The 20,129-nt window shown below is 36.1% G+C and overlaps 1 protein-coding gene across 5 annotated transcripts; it reads right to left on the reverse strand.

Annotated features, from left to right (window-relative positions):
* Window positions 1-1,011: 1,011 nt before the first annotated feature.
* On the reverse strand, window positions 1,012-19,937 carry LOC140794784 (uncharacterized). 5 transcript variants are annotated; one of them, XM_073146969.1, is made up of 21 exons: window positions 19,633-19,937; window positions 16,948-19,399; window positions 16,482-16,857; window positions 16,165-16,312; window positions 15,334-15,500; window positions 15,120-15,199; window positions 14,794-14,925; window positions 14,585-14,701; window positions 14,213-14,305; window positions 13,209-13,286; window positions 12,594-12,650; window positions 10,574-11,333; window positions 10,437-10,492; window positions 9,098-9,174; window positions 8,925-9,007; window positions 8,740-8,819; window positions 6,848-6,927; window positions 5,864-5,909; window positions 3,433-4,492; window positions 2,410-2,530; window positions 1,578-1,716 (listed from the first exon to the last, which is right to left on the reverse strand). In XM_073146969.1, exons 2-20 carry the CDS (start codon window positions 19,387-19,389, stop codon window positions 2,472-2,474), a joined length of 5,991 nt encoding a protein of 1,996 aa, XP_073003070.1. In that variant the 5' UTR covers window positions 19,390-19,399; window positions 19,633-19,937; the 3' UTR covers window positions 1,578-1,716; window positions 2,410-2,471. The 5 variants fall into 5 exon arrangements, with proteins under 5 accessions (XP_073003067.1, XP_073003070.1, XP_073003065.1 ...); XM_073146966.1 differs by lacking the exon at window positions 1,578-1,716 and adding an exon at window positions 1,012-1,149 and having other exon boundaries at window positions 16,482-19,399; XM_073146964.1 differs by having other exon boundaries at window positions 16,482-19,399.
* Window positions 19,938-20,129: the final 192 nt, after the last annotated feature.

Below are 20,129 nucleotides of genomic sequence, written 5' to 3' on the forward strand. Positions count from 1 at the left end.
ACCTTTGCCACGTTCAATCCATGCGGTTATCTCATTTTCCTTATTGCAGAAAGTAAGATAACTTAAATGAAAAAGTGCTCAAATTATTAAAGAGACTTGGGTTGTGTTCAAGCACTAAGTCATTTTAGCACATATATATATACATTTTTTCACTTATTTAATTCTTTGCAAGCATTCAGAAGGGGTGATGAATCTTGGAAGTCATGTTTTTTATTGTAGTGCTATCTCGTCTGAGTTCTCTTCAACAACAAGAAAAAAAAAACACGTTGAATCAAATTCATATTCATAAATATCCCACAGGGAAAGCACAAATATATGAAAAATTAAAAAAATTTAAAAAAAAATCTGCATTAGAGATGTCTTGCGATTTAGAGTCTCTTGTAGATTTCCTGTCATGCTGCAAGTATAATGAAAGATACTACTACTACATGCAGATGGTCCTATTTTATCTTCCCCAAATAATATGATTTGCTCTTACACTCAAAAGGACAGTAACCCAGTGATTTGACGAACCTTTATGCTCATGCTGTCAGAGTAGCCAGGGGTTAAAAGGATTCAAAGGGAGTTTTTTTTGACCAAATTAGCTCTCCTAAATATATTTATTTTATATTTAGTATACTTTAAATTTTAAATAGATACTAAGTAATTAAAAATAGTGAATTCTAAATATAAATGTTGGCTGGGTGAGCTGACTTATATAAAGATTTAAAGACCACTAAAAAGATTACTAGATGTGAGGAAAAATATTTCCATATAAGTTTTTTTTTTGATTTAATGACTTCCAAATATAAATAATTGATTGATCAACAATTTATATGAAATCTTAAGTCATTATTAAACCTAGCCAGCGACTTATATTTAGAAATCATTGACTCTGTCAACAATTTGTAACTCATTTAGTATTATATTTAAGTTTCAATGTGAATTAGGCATGTTATAGAAAATTTTGGTTGATTTAAAATAGTCAAAAGCTCATTCGAGTGTTACCCTCACTTGTTGATGGATAAGGCAGGTAGACACAGCTTGCCAGGAAAAAGGATGATGCTTGCATTCATTCATCCTTTAATACTGAGAAATCCGAGCAAGAAATCATGGCTTTTCTTCAAGAAAACAAGGAATTTGTTGCTTTATGGATATGTAGATTGATACCTATAAAAGCACAAATACCAAAAGAAATTCCAGTCAATTTGACAAGTATAAGATTTTATCTATTTCTCCATTATAAACCATTTAGTTACCCTTATGCCCCGATCAGCTTGAGGTAAATCATGGGCATAACATGTTGATCTTGTTGTTTACATCAAATTAATTAATACTGGCTAATTATAAAATTAGATGGAATTTCTCAAGGGTAAGTAACATTTTAGTTCCCTGTTAAGGAATTTATAACTTAAATAAAGAACAAACAAGACTATCTGCTCAAGTACACAATAAATCAGTTCCCTTATAGTTCCTAACCTGTGTTAAACTTAATGTAGGCAGCTCGTAGTAAAACTATGAAACCAAATTTGAATTTCTGCTAAAAGAAAACTAACATGATAAGAAATGCAAGAAGTATATTTATTCGTGACACCTGATTATATTTTAAAGCAGACTCCTAGAATGCAGAGTTGTGGTATCGTTGAACAATGAGATTTATACTGCATTAAGGCCTTGACTCATCCACCTTGTAATGAGAAGATTTGAGAGACAGCATGCATTTCTGATATACACGAACTGCAAGAAGTTGGGCATCGATTAAGGACTTATACCTAAAAAGGATTTAATTGCTATTCAGATACTCGTTGGACAGGTGTCTTTGTGTCAAACACTTCTAAAAAGTATTCGATATTTAAAAATTATATTAGAATAAGTTGCGCCACTTTTGGACACTCTCAAGACATGTTATAGACATAAGTTTTATCATATGATACAAAACTTCATAATAGAAATTATCTATTGCAGAAATTTCCTGCATATACTGCAAAAATGTAGTGCAGCAATCACAAGTTAGTGTATTGTGTATTTATTCTCATAAAATTAAATTATATTATCACATATTAGCATATTATTATTTTTGCCTTAATATGGTATTAAGCATACTTTGTTTTTTTCTCGTGAATAGTTTATCCACATGTGTCTTTATACTATAAGTTAGAAAAATATTTCTTCAAATGTATCAATTATATATACAATATTTTTATTTATTTATTTTGCTCTGTCCTAAACGTGTTGTCTTAGTTTGTGAAAGGTGTATCATATCCTGTGTATGTCTTAGTTTGTGAAAGGTGTATCATATCCCGTGTATGTATTATGTCGTATCCATGTCTCGTATCTGTGACTGTGCTTGACTACATCTATTAGTAACATGAACATATCAGTGTACTTCCTCCAAGAAATGCAGGCGCATACAATAAAAAAATAATTTACCTGTGTATTTTCTTAAACCAAACACAGTGCGAACAATAATATTTTCAGTATAGCCACTTGCTTCAGTTACCGAGAATTGGACGGATAGATACTACACCATATACAAGCCAACGAAGCACACCTACAACAAAAAGGAAATTACGAGTCAAATATGCAGGAGAGAGTATCAAATCGGATAATTTAAAATTCACAATGAAATATCAGAAGTCTTTATCTTACATGAATTAAGAATATGGCTTAAACCATCCTCGACTCTCTGCTAGTAAAAAGCAAATTCAGTTAAGCCAGACTGCAAAAACCTATCGGGACACCTTTTTGTACCTTTCAGGAATCAACAGCCACATGCAAATGGGAAAAAAATGATTCTAGGATGCATATACAAGTATAAAGATGGTGCAGATGACTTATCCTGAGCAGTGATGGATTAATCTGCATGTCTAACGACAATGAAACCCAGTATGACACCATAAGTGTGAAGAAACCGGCTGCAGATGAAAGTTAATTTTGCACTAGATGGAAAAGCAGTTGATATCTCAAAACTATAAGCTCATAAATCAACATAAAAGGAAACCTTGGTAGCCATCGCAATTTCAATCAGGGACAGAATCAAGAAAACACAGGTGCAAAGGCAATCTGAAGGTTCAGAGGCTAGCTACTACACTCATCATGTACTCACTTGGAGAACTCACAAGAGGGAAAAAGACGTTAGCATAGCCTGTAAAAGATTCAATCTGAATCATCTTTTTGCATTAAGTTTACTAATTTAAGCAGAGAAACAGTTAATAATTAAGTGACAGATATCCACTTGTAAAAGAATCACAGACAGAAGCACCTATTTGCTGCTTCTGCTCTATCTTTTCAATTAATCAAATGATGATATCAGTTATGGTGTGCTTGTCAAAGAGATAGAACTAGCATCATTTTTGCTTACACCTTCTGGAAACAGGAACTAAAACATATCCCTGCTCAAATTCACTATACCTAAACAAGATCAGTTTCTACCATTGAAACCTCAATCACTACCTTCTCGAGGCCACGGGGACCAACATCTGTGAAACTTCTGATTGTTCCCTCTATATTCTCGATCATACCTCCTTGCTGACCTGTTGGAAGGCAAGTGTGCTCTCTCACCAGTCCGGAAGTCCTTAACCTCTCGTTCACATTTATCTACAGACCTTTCTCTTGATGCAGTTAAAACTCCTCTGATAGGTGCAACATAATTTGGGTTTCCTTGCTGTTTCTGCCTCATATCCTGAGAGACCACACTACCACCAGAAGATGTTTGTGAAGAAGTTGCAGGATTGGGTTCCCTGTGTGGATACGGAGGTAAAGGTGGAAAAATATTGAATGGTATGCTAGGTGCAATTTTCCAATTTGGATTGCAGAGGTTTCCTTCTTCAACTTTAGGGGTTCCAAACTGCTGAACAAGGGCCACAGGAATGCCATATGATATAGACAATTGAGGGAGGTATCTTTCCTGGAGACAACCCATAGTAACTTCAAAGGCAGCTGAAGAAGGTCCTGAAGGAACCTGTAGGGAAGACCCAAATCCGGGTGGCACCTCATCGTTGATATTCTCAATCAAATCCCCCACACCAGCATCTTGATTACAAGAGCTATTTTCCTCCCTCTCTTTTGACTCTCTTAGAACTTCAGTCGGAGAAGTGAGTTCTGCATGCCTCCTCAGCTTTGTGCTTCCTACAGATTGGTCTTCAGAAGATGACAAACTTAGTGAACATTGGTTTGTAACATCTGATGGCTGGTCCCATCGGCTTTTACGTTTCCTTATTCTCGTCCCACTTGTGGAATTCTTATTCTTATCACTCCAGGGCACAGAAGTGGAGACCTGATGACTTGGATCTGAACCTGAGGATATTGGTTCATAAACTGATCCATTAACACATATAATGGCATCAGAGTCTCTTGTACCCTGACCATATCGGCTTTTGACCATTGATGGTTGAAACCAATTGGAGTAGGAGCGTTGTGAATCTAACTGGGCATCATCTCTGTCTGAAGGCTCAACTCTTCTTATGGTACGAGGGATCCATTTGTCTCGGAAGTTACGAGCAATCTGATGAACCTGTATATGCATTCCAAAGATTAATCTGGTCACTTCAAACAAGTAATAATATAAGGGAAAAGAAAGAGTGACTAGGTTACAAATGATACAGGTGAAATTGAAGTTTATGCTTCAGAATTTAAAGTCTAAGAAATACTTATTGGAAGGGAGGGAATTATTTAGGTGAAAACACTCTAAACACAGCCTTGTTTGGTTGAAGAATAAGGTAATTCACGGATAGTATTATACTCATTTTTTATCCATACATATTTTTGTTTGCAATAACTAGGATAGAGAGTATAAATCATAGACCCGGATGAGGTGTTCGGTTATAAAATATGAATAAGGAGGGGGGATTGAGGCTAAATATAAATAATGCCCTAATGCTTTTAGAAAAATGTTGGTTGTCTTTACTTTTAGGGGTCATTTGATAATTACCTAGTTCAAGAGATAAAACATGGTTAAATCCCCTCTCATTCCAACTTGGAGTTGGAACTACAAAACATAAATAAGGGTTTACATTAGGGGATGCTAACCATCTTTTGAGTAGGGGTGTACAGCTGAGCTTGATCAAGCTGAGCTCTAACCAAGCTTGAATCAAAATGAATTTCAAGCCTAATTATATAATCAAGTTTGAATTAAAATAATCTCAATTCGAGCTCGAGCCTAAACGAGCCAATCATTAAGCAATTTTAAGCTTGAATCAATTCAAACTTAAATCAAGCCTAATCAAGCTTGATTGAGACCCAAATTAAACTTGAAATATCAAATAAGGCCTAATTCAATAGTGAAGGTATAACTAATATTGATATTATGAGCCTTTAGCTCTTGATCTAAAATATCATATTAGTCATATATATTATATATTATATATTATTAAATATTATATCATTATCGAGCATTATCGAGCTAGGCTTGATCAAGTCACCTCATGATCAAGCTTGGCTCAAAATTAGTTTTGAGCCTGTTAATCAAGCTTGAATTAGCTCACTATGAAGCTGAGCTTGATTGAGCCTTACCGAGTCGATCTTGAGTCGAGCTTGAGCCTGCTCAATTATTTTGACAGCCCTACTTTCAGAGTTATACTAAATTTAGTGGTGTCATTAACATCTAGTCAGCATGGTAAAGATTATCTTAGATAGACATGACAAGGCATACTTTTCTCCTTATGTACATTAGCACAATGTCAAAACTATTACTGGTTCAAGGAACAAATATATGAAGTTTTTTTTCTTTTAAAAACAAATATATGAAGATAGAAAAAAAAGAATAGCAAGAAAATAGATGCGATAAGCAAGATATATCTATGAATATCCATTAAGCAAATAAAAAAATGATGGTTTTACACTTCTACTCAAGAAAAAACGTGCTTAGCACTGGAAAGGTCATTACCTGAATGTCGTTATGCCTAGTCAAACTCAATATTGAATCCTTGAAGCTGCAGATAGAATCCAGCATATCAAATTAAAATTTTACAAAGCGATGAGAAGGCAAAAACTGTATCAATTTACATAGCCTAACAGAGAGCACTATTCCTGATCAACAACAAGCAGAAGCTCAAGGAGAAAATTGTTTAGATCGCAGTAACATGTCACAGAGACTTTCGATTCCTAACAGAATGCATATGACCCTTGATACTAAGGAGATATATTCTCTATCAACCATCCTTTCTAGCCTTTATGGCAAATCCTATAGCTTAATTTCACTCTGGTCAAGAACTCAACACCAATGTATAGAAAATTGATGGCACAGGCTGACTGTTAGTCATACAATTCTGATAACTTTTTTGAAGTCTTAGAATCTGAGTGGTGCTCTAGCTGAAACAGTGCTGTAGGGTAAAGTCTTGGATGATAATGTGACCATGTAAATATTTATCTTTATTGCTCTGTTAATTTAGAATTAAGCCAAATCTTGTAATCATGTCAGACAAACCAATCATTATCCCCATCCAGATCAACATCTGACAATAGGCAGGCCACTAATTAAATGGATTTGCCAGGTTCGCATAATCAATACTCCAACCAAAATCAGTACCGGTTTCAGTTGACCGCCCAATAACACATGCCGTGAATTGTCTAACCTACCTTTTAAATGCAGGACAAATCATAAAAGTAAAAAACAAGATGGATCACATAACTCGACCAATTACATAAAGTTGAGGACTCTCTGCATATTGCATGTTGCACTAGTCTGAGGCTATAGGTAGATAATAAGACTTGATGCAGAAACTAGTTCTAGTTAGTGACAACATTTCAACCGTCCAACACATTAAAATTTTGATCCCACATAACTCAATAAAAACGAATTTAGATTTAGTAAAGCAAATTTGAGCATAGGAGGGAGAAAAGGGGGCTTTCTTTTCAACAACTTTCTAACCTTTCCATGCCACTACATGGAGGGCCTCTAGTTATGTGTTCCGGCGTGAGGATCCCCTTTAGTGCAAGAAACTCCAAGACCTACAAGAAAAGGAAATGTTTTCTTAATAAGTGGACAAGAAAATATCTATTACCCAAAAACACTAGTATCAAGAGGTGTAAAGCTAATTCAGGAATATGTAACCGAAGTAAAATCAAATCCAGCAAATTTAGCTCCACAGGTTCATCAAATTAATTGAACCTACCAAAAAATCAAGGAAATCAAAAACTTCAATCATGAAGATAGAAAAGGAGACCATCCAATTAGAAGAAAAGAGAAAACTAGCTAATCATAAAGGCAAACACAAGATGTCTTATTATGCAGTCAAGCATTCACGCTGAGAAGTATGTCAGCTTATGAAATGCATTGCAATCATCAAGCAAACGAAAGATCCCATAGAAACAATTTAACCATAAGAATTAGCAATTTAACTAAACTAACAGGTTTGGAAGAAGAAATTGAAAGACTAAAGGTTGTTACAATTGTCTTTAGCAAGGAACACTGAACCCTCAATTGGCCTAGGAGGTCAACACGGACTGATAAACAACATTAGTCAAAGATGTGTTTCAATTAGCTATGGATGAGACGATACTATATAAACAAAAAAAATCTTTCCAACAGATTTAGCATCATCAAATCCCTTTTAAACACTTCAAAGACAAAAGTTGACCAAAAACTGCCACTGTTAAATAATTAAGCAAACAGTTAAATAGAAAATATGCTTAAAACTTTAGTGATTGTCAAGCCAGTAGCACATGTCACGGCAATACCCTATCGGCATGCCTCGTAGGGCTCAACACGCCCTTGTCTTCTGGCACATCTATAATACATTTTTTAGAGTTTTTGTATATGTTTCAGGTTCAAAACTTCAAATATATTTACTAAGCCTACATTAAAGTTTTTTATACTAAAATAATAATGTGGATGACTTATTTTGTTGAAGATATAGCAATAGTCAAGTAGAAATATGATTCAAACATATAATATGATTGAACACATTCATTAATAAATAAAAGTTCAATAATTTGGAAAAAATAATATTATCAAATAATTTCTAATTATGTTGAAATTTCAGCTGAAAATTTTAAATTTTGGATTGAAATCAACTCATATAGTCATATGGAATTGATCTACAATATTACTACACCAAATTTGACCCAATTTGAATGAATTTGATTTTAATTTTAAATTTTTCAAGATTTGGGGCAAATCAAGTTTGCCCTTTAAATCCTACATCTTGAAAAATATTTGTCATAGATCTAATACCAAAATGTTAGATATAAAGTAGAATGATTCACAAAAGACAAATCTAGCAAAATTACATTGATGGGTGTTGCCCGATGGAGATATACCTGTTAACATGACACGGTCCAACATGGGGTTGTGCCAGTCGGCAGCGGACGTGCTGACCAACACGGCAATTCTCACTTTGGTGATACTTCAATAGAGGAAAAAAAAAAAAAAAAAAAAAAACAAATAACATAGTGTGTACCTGCTGATCCTGAAATCTGTCATGGTTCATTAAATTTTTCAAAAAAAGTGAAAGCAAGAGGAACTAGGGAGGCATCCATCTAGCCATGAGGACCATGGAACTTGTACACTGAACATATTGAGAGCATCACTAGCTTCCATAAAGTTGCAGTCCAAAAAAAAAAAATTCAAGAGGGAAAAAATCGCAACTCTGTGAAGCTAGTGGGTTTAGAAAGTCTCAAATTCTGGATTTGATTATTATCAAAATCAACCGATCAGTTCCTTGTAAGATACAGTCCATGTAATTTGAAATGCAAACAGATACCAAGATAAAATGATGTAGGTCTATCGAGGTTTACAGATCAAAACTACAAGAGCCTAACCTTAAGAAGCTTTCGTATTATAGGAATTCTGTGGAAATTGCTCCTATTCTGCTTCATTATATTATGCAGCATTTGCAAGCCTGCATAATGCAAAAAGAATCAACATTCACAATGTAGTCATGTCATCTAATTTCTCCTAAAAATACAAAAATGTGAGTTACAAGTATAAGAGAACATCCACCTACCATTTTTGTTAATTATATCCACCAAAACAGTACGAGATTTCGTTTTCAGAAGTGCGTCAAGAATCAATGAAAGATCCCTTGTACTAAAAGAGAGAAAAGCATCATCAGAAATATATGGAAGAAACAAAATAAAACATTGCCCTGCAAAATACATTCAGGGACCTCCATACAACCTTTGGGATGCACCCCCAACATTATCGCCTTCTGCTGCAGTCACAAACAGAAGCTTCAAATATCCTTTTGCAGCATCCTGCTCAAAAAACAATGTTTAGCTAAATGAAAAATGAGATATGAATAGAAAAGGAAGATGTTTCTGAGACAAGGATGATGGTATATATATTAAGATTTTTCAACTATAAAAGGCAGCTCACAGAGAGAATAACAATACTGTCAGATATAACTTTTATATGCATAGCACTGCCAAGACATAGGTCATAAGCACTTGCTAAAATACAAGATCATGGCAGTTACAAAGAAGGCCAATATAGGTTTTAAGGCCTTCCAACTAAGCTACGTTTCTTGGCCACCATTGATAACATCTAAGCCCATTACCGAAGCAAAAGCAAGTCATCAATATGCTATCAACCCAAGTACCTTTCTGTTATATTTGATGTTGGTTTTTGGATGTAAATCATGTACTTAAATGAAGCATCTTCTACATAAACTATTATCTGTCTTTCCAAACTTTTTCCTTCCATGCTACTATGTCGGTATCTTCTACTATATGTTTTACATAAAATTATTCTTTAGTTATTAATCAAAGTCTCATGCTAATGCAAACACCAATATATCTTAGAGGCTTGCCTTGAGCTCAAGCCTCATGATGCCAGCAGTCATGAGTGTTACAAGCCCCCTTAGCCCCTATGTCCCAAATTGTTTCTTAAATACTGTCACAACTCACATGGAATTAGACAAACTATAAGCAAAAAATAAGATAGCTGGTGGGGCAAAACAAGGCTTATTTTATTTTGGAACCTGCAGATTACTGAACTATGCAGAACTTCAATATCCATGGAAACTAACATTGACATCAAATTGGCAAAAGCAACCACAAAGGAAGGTTATGACTATATGCTAAACAGCTCTTCAAAGCAAATATTTGGAAAATTCAGCAGCCAATCAATAGATTGAAACGACTAGGTGAACCCTAAGTTATGATTATAGTAGAGATGACTTTTGTCCATACAATTCTTGCTGTACAGATAAAGAACTAAAAGGATGCTAGACAAGTAAAATTTGATACCCACTCCACAGAATTATGAAAGAACTAATGATAATAAATATAGATCCAACTTGATCGAAAACACTAAAGATGAAATAGTAGCTGACAAAGTATAAAAAAGTAAGTCAACCCACATCAACACTAGGAGTCTAGAGTATCAAAACAGTATACCTGTCCACACCAATTAACATAACAATACATATACTAGTAAAAGACTAAAAAGTAAATTCAAAAGTATAAAAAAACCAAGACAGAATTGAGTATTGCCAATCTTAGATAAGTATACTTACTTTCCGCTTGCTAATACCCCCATCCACATCCAACAACTCATTAAGTTTCTCTTCAACTGTACATAAAAGGTGAGGCATGTTAACAAGTTATTCCAGTTTGAGCTTACACAACAGTCCTGACATGATATTATTCTTACCTCCCTCAAATTGCCCACTACCGGCACCAGGTAACATCTTTTGGGACCTATGAGGTTCCATAATTTTTGAATGTGACAGGCCCTTCTTTGTTGTAGCACTAGAAGGTGGCGATTTTTTAAGAGGATCACGTTTTGATCTACTTTGTTTATCATCACTGGGACGGGATGTCAAAGTATTTCTATGTGGAGCAGTGCCAAGTGTCAAGTCAGCAGGATTTGAAGTTTGTACAGAAAGCTCCGCCAGTTGAACATTCTGTACAGGGCTGGCGATAGTGGATTTGAAACTTGTACTATCCAAGCTCTGCAAGGATTTTTCAAATAACTCTGTTTCCTGGATAGGACTGCAAGTGACATCTTCAGTTTTCATTGGAACTGGCGCTTGAAGAGGATGGTCCAATCTACTAGCATCAGATAAAGGCCTACATAAAGTGTCTTGGGCTTGTCGGCGAGCCTCACTATGTGGAATTTGAGAAGAGCACTTGTCTAAACTCTTTTCCTTTCGGATGGAAGTTACATGTTTCAAAATCTTAGGGTCGATAAAATCAGCAACAGTCTCAACCATATCAAGCTTCTTTTCATAATCTTCATCAACCATCAGAGGTTCAAGATATTCTTCATCTGAATCACCTTGAACAATAACTTCAGTACTAGATGGATCTCCTCCAATATAGCCCCGACATTCAGAAGAACCACAAACACATTTTTTAGCAGCAGCACCAAATACGCGCACATAATTGTAATCAAATGTAACCTCTTCACCCTGAAAGACAAAATGCTTGCTAGTTATACAACAGGAAATAAGCATGCACTAAAACAAAAGTATAGGCCACAAAAGGAGGGCAAAAAGTTAAAAAGACAGATGACCCCGCAGTGAACTTTAAAAAGCAAATTTTAAAGAAGCTCACAATAGCAAAATATTTCTCATTCAAGTTCAAATAATGAACTATATAAAACATAAATAAAAATTTCATTTGATAGAAGAAGAAGATTGATCTCAACAGATTAAAATGCAAGCTACTTGAAACTTCTAAGATATTTGTACTATAGATGCAGCCATCAAAAGAAACTCTCTTTATATTTCTGGTACTTAAACTACAAGAAATACGAATTAACTAGTAAAGTAACAAAACCATCTACCTCATAAGCATATCAGAGATCAAGGAAAAAAGACATAAACCACTCATGAATTCATGATATTTGTCTAATCGTTCCAAAAGATGAAATTATCAACAGAATTAATAAACCTTAATTGCAATGGCTATAAAATTGATTAATTCTAGCAAACTCAGAATAGATTATTCTAGAATCATTCATTGCAGGTTCTATGTAGAGAAGCCTATGTGCAATGAGAGCTAGCGAACATGATTAGGACCACCAAAAACTGGTAAGTAATTACAAATTAAATCTCTGGTTTGTCTGTGTAAAAGCAGTGTGCATATCAGCTTTACTTGTGGACTCAAAGAATATTGGGTTTTTGATGGCTCTAATCTTCTTCCTTTTAGCAATAAGTCACAAAATTATTTGGCGGGAATGATCAGAAACAACTCTTGTTGTCAAAGGTAGCTATAAACTTATTGTCTATGTATTCGCACATTAAACTGTGTGGATAGAAGTCAATTTGAGGGCTCAATATCTTAAATGAGAATGAATTGGTAAGAAATCATCACCTCAAAACTCTGCAGGATTGTGAGGGGTCAAAGTACTGGTTAGTAGGAAGCAGAATCTCTCTCCCATATCCTTAATGACATAAAATATACTGCAATTAACTCAGAAATTTTTCTTTGTTTCAATTTCACTGGATGCTAGACCTGGCTTCAACTTAAAGCTACAAAACCAACTAGCAACTAGCCAACCCCTTCATTTCACAGATTTGACATTTCACATAGTTAAAAAGAGTAAGGAATGCAGCACATAAAGAATATCAGACTTTTAAATTTTTAATACTAAATAAATGGTAATTTTCAATACAATCCAATAAGCAACAAAAATTACAAGGGTTTCCAAACCGTTACAGCATTACCTTCTTGATTTCCCTCATTGCAAATAATCCAATGCAGACTTCTCCGTTTACCATCCACTGTTTTGATAAAAATTAATTAAAAGGTCAAGATAACAGTAAATAAACATAGATAATTGTAACTAGGTTAAGATAAGCAAATAAACTTTAAATTATTATCAAATCCATCCAATCAATTGATGAATCTACAAGAACAAACAAGAATAAGTGATAAAATTCCAATTGCGGACAAATATTCACATGTGAGTTAAGAAAGCTTTATGCTTTTATTGCCTGCAAAACACCCAGAGATAAAATGACTTGCTATGAACATGCCTGTTTATTATCTAGATAGCATTTTTAGATAATTAGATGGGACTTCCTGCAACAACATAACTGACAGGCCATTTGACTGCAAATTGTTGCAGCACACTTTATATTTGTAAGCTAAAATTGGCTTATGAAAGAACGAACATCGATAATAAGATCATCACTACCCATCATGTTTACTTGTTATTTTGCAACATTTCAGACAATCGTGGAAGCTTAAAAGTACATGCTAATAAAATGATATTTATGCAAGCTCCAGATAAATGGAGCACAACTGCAAATAAGAGATCAATTAAAGCCAAATTTCACCTTCTCTGTACGACAATTAGGATCACAGCTATGATTGATAAAACGCCCTAAATTTCCTTTAGCACATGCATCTATCACCTGATTTAAATGGAAAATAAGAAAGTTATTAACACAGAATGCTAATGAAAACAACAAGAATACAAGCAAGGAAATCATGTAGAAGAAACTTTCCAATAAAATCATAGATAGCTTAGAAGTGAGAAGTACTAGAACCCTGCAGCATAAACTATAAAGAATTCACCAACAAGATAAGCTCACTTGAAAATTCAGATGTAAATTCCATTATTCCAGTAATACAGAGTATCAATAAATACTGACATCTTCTGTGCTAGAAAACAAGTATGACCAACAAAGACCAATCACTCCCAAACCAAGAAAAATACAAGCATTCCAATAGAAGTTTGTCAATATCAGATGTGTCTAGCATAGCGAACCTACAAGAACATATTTGTACATCATTGATTGATCAATTACTTTAGAATAAATATCTAAAATTTCATGTCGACTGATGATTTGTCAGCATTCCTTTATAAGAACTACTCCCATAATTTCCTCTTCAGTAAAGGAATTGCCAACTCAATGTTTTGTCCTTTTCCCTAGAGTCATCCTTTAAGGGCCTTCATCTTTTGTGAAACTTTCACAATATTGGCTTGGAAAAAGCGATTTAGTCCTAAGGAGTATGCAAATAACCAAAGAACTATTTGCAAAGATCGGCAGAAAACTGAAACTCGACTAGCTTCAGTTGTCAGCTCAAAATTCAATCACAGTTACGAAGAAGATTAATCCACTGGATGAAACACTACTCCATCAAATGTACGACTATTGATAGAATAAGATTTATTTTGACTAAAAAAAGGTAGGTACAATTGCTGTTTACAACATCTACATGAGTATTAAACGACCATAGCCAGAATATTCCACTTATTTTTAAAGAGCATATAAAGGAACAAACAAAAGGTATCAGGAAGAAAGGTAAAGCATAGCAAAGATGGAATAGGCCAAACCTCACCACCATTCAGCGTCATAAAGTAGAAATGCTTCTGACCTCTAGATGCATAGTATCTTTGTCGGGATTCATAAGTAGGTATATCAAGAACCTGTAATTAGAGCAATTCAAAAGCTGAACACTTGACTTCTCTTTTTCTCATTTTTCAAAATAAGGTAACAGTATAAAGCTTCACAAGCATCTCACTCACTACATGTAGTATTGATGGTGCAAAAGACAATCAGACATGCACTAAAGAATATAATGAAAAAGATAAGCATATCATGTACTTCCAAGTTGCCACAAATCTTGCCTATACAAATTCCATTTTATAGAGATAAGCGTACAAAACACCAAACCATGGACATTACTAAAAACAAATGTACTTCACCTCCCCAACATATTCAATGAGAAACTGGCCCCGAGATACATCTTCTAGCAATTGAAGCCCATGTCCTTTCTTTCCACAACGAAACCACTTGAATTTTGCATAATTCCGTTGCTGGAACTGTATTCAAGTTTTGCATTCATAATTAAATGAAGCACAAGAAATGAAAATAGTCAAGAGTTACAAAAAAAATTTTAAAAAAAGGTAATGACCTGTTGATTTGAACAGAGAGCCCCACACGGACACGTTCCTTTAACGCACTCTATGTTAAGCATCCGGTTCAAGCATTCATCTCCACAACCAAAACTGCCATCTTCAGGAGGCTTGCAGTGGCAAACCATGATCTACTTGTTTGAAGAGACAGCCATTATAAAAAGAGGGAAAAAGAATGAGTTGGAGAAAGCATATTTCTCTTGAACTTGCATGCTTTTACTATTTAACAAGAAATGAGGAGTCAAAACCATATATTATTGCTGACATGCAATCAATGGGGTACAAAAGAGCCACTCAAGCAAAAGAACAATAGATCAGCCCAAACCTCGTCAATAGTCTGAGTTTTGCGGCCACGATGAAGAAACAAGTTCGACTTAATATGAGTCCAAGAGGCTGGCTGTGAAGCTGCAAAAACAGATGTAAGATGGACCGAAATGAAAATAAGATAGATGAGATCAACATGAAAGGAGAAAAGTGAGTGGAATATCTTTTTTTCACTTTCTAATAAACATCTTGCAAAGGGATAAGCAGTTACATACCTGATATGGTTGAAGTTTTGATTCCTTTAAAATTAGTTTGCATGCTGCAAGAGTCTTCATCACAAGAAGCATCTGACAGTTCCAACTCTGCATTAATCTCTGCATTTGTCTTCTCTTGAGGTATCAAGCAGTTAGCAAATTCCTTGTCTGCATTGTCCTTGCAAGTCCTTCAAAACAAGCAGAAATAAGAAAATAAGTCAAGGGAAAATGCACCACAGAGAAGGACAAGAAGATGTCGTGGAGCACTAGTTACAAATGAAGACTCCAAAAGTGGATTACAAAATGTTTAGATCTAAATCCCTCTAATGTGCCTTATTTGTTCTTATCGAACAAGCCAAGGATTAAAAGAGTACAAAGTAAAGGAGAAAGTAACAAGAATACTCAGATAAGATACACATATAAGTTAGGCTGATATAGTTATAATCCAATCAATTATTTCAAACCTATAAACTAATGGCAAGAAAAAAAAAAACGGTTCCATTGTACAGAAACATGTACTTTTAGATATGATACTTAGTGTAGGACAGTTAGAAACACATATGGCAATCCCAGTAAAAGTGACGCTCCCGAGGCATAACATGAACTAAGATATCACGCGTCATGGTGAACAAGTGTGTCACAGCCACAGAAACACAAAACCATAATTTAATAGCATAAACCCAAGAGCATAAAGAATCACAGGACAATCAAAAGCACTATCAGCTTAACATTGATATATATTTGTCAGTTAACCTGGATGGAACTTAACTATCATCAAATTAACTCTAGTGCAGAATGTTAGGGATCACAAGAATGTTAATAAGACACAGAAATGCAATTGAAAATTTGTACCATCTGCAGTTTGTCTCATCAATGATATCTGCTAGTGAAGCTGGTATGCAACGCCATTTGTGACAAGCATCACAGCGCACCCATGCGACCCGCTGTGGTAAAGCATGCTTCAAGCCACACGCATTTTCACCAGGAGGTACTTCATCCCCTACAATAGCAATAAAATTTCTCTTCCAGCATTAAGGTTACCTATATATTTGAAACATATCTATCCTTATCAAGTAATAAATTATCTGAAGTCCCAAGCTCTGAAAAGCAGCATGAGTGATGAGCAATATTTGCATAATTGAAGGTAAAGATATTGTGATGCAACTCACTGCTTGGTTCATTTGATCCAGTCAATGCCAACTTAGTGCCTATTTCAGAAGAGGAGCTTAAGCTTCCACTGCCTCCTTGGCAAGCAACAGGCAACTGACCTTTTCCCTTGGTTTTTCTCCTATTGCCCGAATCCCGTGTTTGTCCCATTGTTTTTCGATGAGCATACTGTCTTTTGCACCTTGATGGATCAATATTCCCTGATCTGCCTTTATTCACCTTCTTTTTGGTACTTCTAGGAACCCCTTCAATTTTAGCAGTTGGGAAAGATTCACCAAGTGTTCCATCTTTGGACTGTCTCTTCACAGTGTCTTGTTCAGTCAATATCAAAGTCTCCATGCAAGACTCCAGTCTCATAGATTCGGCACGGTGTTCAAGCTGAGTCATTCCAAGAACAGAAGGTTCAGTGGGGATGGTCTTAAACTTCGAACCTTTTCTAGAGAAAACTTTACTACATTGTAAATTTACCGGTTTTATGTCTTTAGCTACATTTTGCTTTCTGCATGAATGCCTTCTGAGACTCTTAGATTTTCTAGGTCTATTCCTTTTTTCTGGACCTTCCACCTTTTCTTCATTAAAAGAATTCTTCAATGTGAAACAAGCTCGATCACTGGATTCAATACTCTCCTTGCTATTCTTCCCTCTCTCAATGTTGGTTTGTGACTCCAAATCCAACATTGAAGGAGATGCAGGACTTACAATGTCTCGAGAGGAAGTTAACACAGTAGCATGGAGACCACTTTCAACCAACACATCAGGAACAAGTAACCTTTGATGCTCTAAATCATCTTTACCTGCTGCATCTTGAATTGGATGATAGACATCAGAGTCCGGTGATGATCCGGGATCTAGCAAGTCCCTTCCATTGAGCGTTTCCAGCAAAGGTTCAAAACCTGCATTAGATGAAAAACCAGGGCACTCACCAAGTGTGTTGTCTGAAGATGTCTCTTGGGTCAAAGAACTCTCCAAGTCCTTATCTAACTGCTGTCCATCTTGTTGGAGCAACTTCACTCCAACCATACATTTATCTTCCACTGTGTGTGCAGTTTCACCAACTTCAACATGAATATCCTGTGTTGCATGATGATTCAGATTTGGTGTGCAGTCACTCACATTTTTTTGTATTGAAGCATCAGGAAAGACAGGTATCAGATGCATTTGATCCTTTACATGTACTAAATCCATTGAAACAGCAGATTTAGTTCTTGACAGTCTTATTTTTCTACTCCTACCGCCAGTCTGCCGTCCTTTTCCACGTACAGAAGACTTCCGTTTCTTCAATCTTTCAATTTGCGGCCACGTTGGATCAGAATCAGAAAAGTCACTGTTTTGTTTGAAAATATTTATTAGGTTTTCAACCCTTCCCCAAACAGAATGTGGCACTTTTCTGAGGCAGCAGCTTCTTTTCTTTGTTACTTGATTTGGAATCTTGCTGCTGCTGCTTAAAAGTGATGTGCTCATGTCAACTGCTTTTCCAACTTTTCCTACGCAATTTCTTGTTCTGTTTGAATAATCAGGTTTCTCTTGAGACTGCATATTCCGTGACGAAGCAGCTCGTTTAGGGTTCCTACGCCTGAAGACGCTTAAGGCAGCAGCTTTTGGCTTAATAAGTTCTCCGCCATTGACATGCACTAAATAATCAACTTGGTTGCTAGAGCAAGTTGTGTATATCTTAATGGTGTCAGTCTCTTCTTCATGCAACTCTGATGACAAAGAAAAGTTTGGAAGGTTATTTGATTCACCAGAAGAAGTTAGGTGACTTGGTTGTTCAACGGATGATTTTTCCCCTGGACAGAAAGATGCCTCTTTATCAAGTTGAACTTGCACTGAGCTGCTCATTTCTTTATCTGTGGGAAAATTGTCGTGTTCATCCTCCTTAGATATCTCTTTAAGAGAAATACTAATTCCCACTTCCTGAGGATGATCACATCCATAGGCTTCAGATCCCTCTTCCCGAGTTTCTTTATGTTCTAAATCCAGACTGCAAGTGGTCTCTGAACTGGAACACCGGTTCTCTTCATCATAATGGTCCGTTTTATTTCCATTTTTACAACAAAGCATCTCTTCTCCCTGTGAGCTAGAGGCAATTTTCTCCATATCCAGCATGCTTTCAGATCTTTTAGATATCCCAGCTGCCTCAGAATTTGTGCAAACATCCAGGCACCCTCCACAATGAGAAGGAAAAGAAAACTCACCTGCCTGTCTAATCGTTTCTTCACCAATTTTTACCAAAAGACCATCTGCTTCTGATCTCAAAGAGACTTCAGAAGATGTACTACAGCATTTATGTTCGGCAAACAATTCAGCACCACATTTTCCTTCTAATGCAACATCAATGCCAGAAGAATTCTCTATTTCATCTCCTCTCGATGTTTTTATAGGCAATGAGCCTGGAAAATCAGTATGTTCTTCCAAGATCTTGTCTACTATTAAATTTCCACTCTCTTCCTCATTCATATGCTTAACCGATGTGCTCAACCCATCTCCAACACATATAGAAGCACTATAATCGCCACAAGGAGAGCAACCTCTTTCAACCTCCGCAATACCATCAATTCCATGACTATCATCAACAACCCATGCAATGCTGCATGTTTCCAAATTACCTACATTAGAGGCCTCAACTAAGAACCCTTGTTCCAAGATTAGAGAATCACTTCCCTCGTCAGCCATTGCAAGCCCACAAAACCCTTCCTTGGCCTCCTTCAACCCATCACCAGTATCCCCGCCATCAACATTTTCATCACGTGGAGGAGAGAAATCCTTCTCCACCGCCTGATCACCATCGCCATTGCCAAAATTACCGATTTCTTCCGGGACTCTAACCTTCTCAAAATCCGATCTGCTTTCGCATTCCTCCCCTCCTCCTACCACCTGATTTCCTTGGCAACTCGTCTCCACCTCCCCCATTCCTATCAACCTAAACATGCTCAAATTAGGGAAAATAAACGATAAAACCCAATCAAAGAGCGATCAAAATCATCAATGCACCCAAAAAAAAAAAAAAAACCCCGACCGATGAAAACTCCAACAAAACCCCAGAAGGGGGGGAAACCCTAATTTCTACTCGGAGGAACCGATTCGCATGAAACCTAGCCGACCCGACATCAATCAACAAGAAAAATAGATCGTGTAAACGAGGGAAAGAATTGCCTGTAGATGAGGTAAGGGGGCGGCGGAGAGGAACGGAGACTAATCCGCGAATTCGAGCTCTTCGCGTCGCGACGGCGTCGAAGGAGATAGGCGAGGGGAGGATAAGCAATTCGCCGCTTCGCTCATAGGAGAAGACTAAAACGTAAAAAGATCCTCTCGGCGGTGGGTGAGGAGGAGAGAGAGATATATATAAAAGAGAAAAAAAAAATAGAGAGAGAACTTAAAAAGCTCTTTTTTTCGGGAAGGGGGGGGGGGGTTGACGGTTTCAAAGGAAGGGGTCGGCGTCCTGCTCGACCTCGAAAGGCAATTAATTATCTCCGCTATTCCAGTTCTTTATCCCGATTCTAATTCCAATCTTCGTTCCTTTCATTATACCGGGGTGGATAAACCTATCCAAGTGCCGGATAGTTATCCCGTTGTTTGTGCACTTAGATTGCCAGCATCTACTAAATTGTACCAAATATCTCTAAATTTTATCTCTTTTTTCTTGAATAGAA

This window comes from Typha latifolia, chromosome 9 (assembly GCF_019914945.1).
Source record: "Typha latifolia isolate L0001 chromosome 9, TyphaL0001v2, whole genome shotgun sequence".
In the NCBI taxonomy this organism is placed as follows: domain Eukaryota; kingdom Viridiplantae; phylum Streptophyta; class Magnoliopsida; order Poales; family Typhaceae; genus Typha; species Typha latifolia.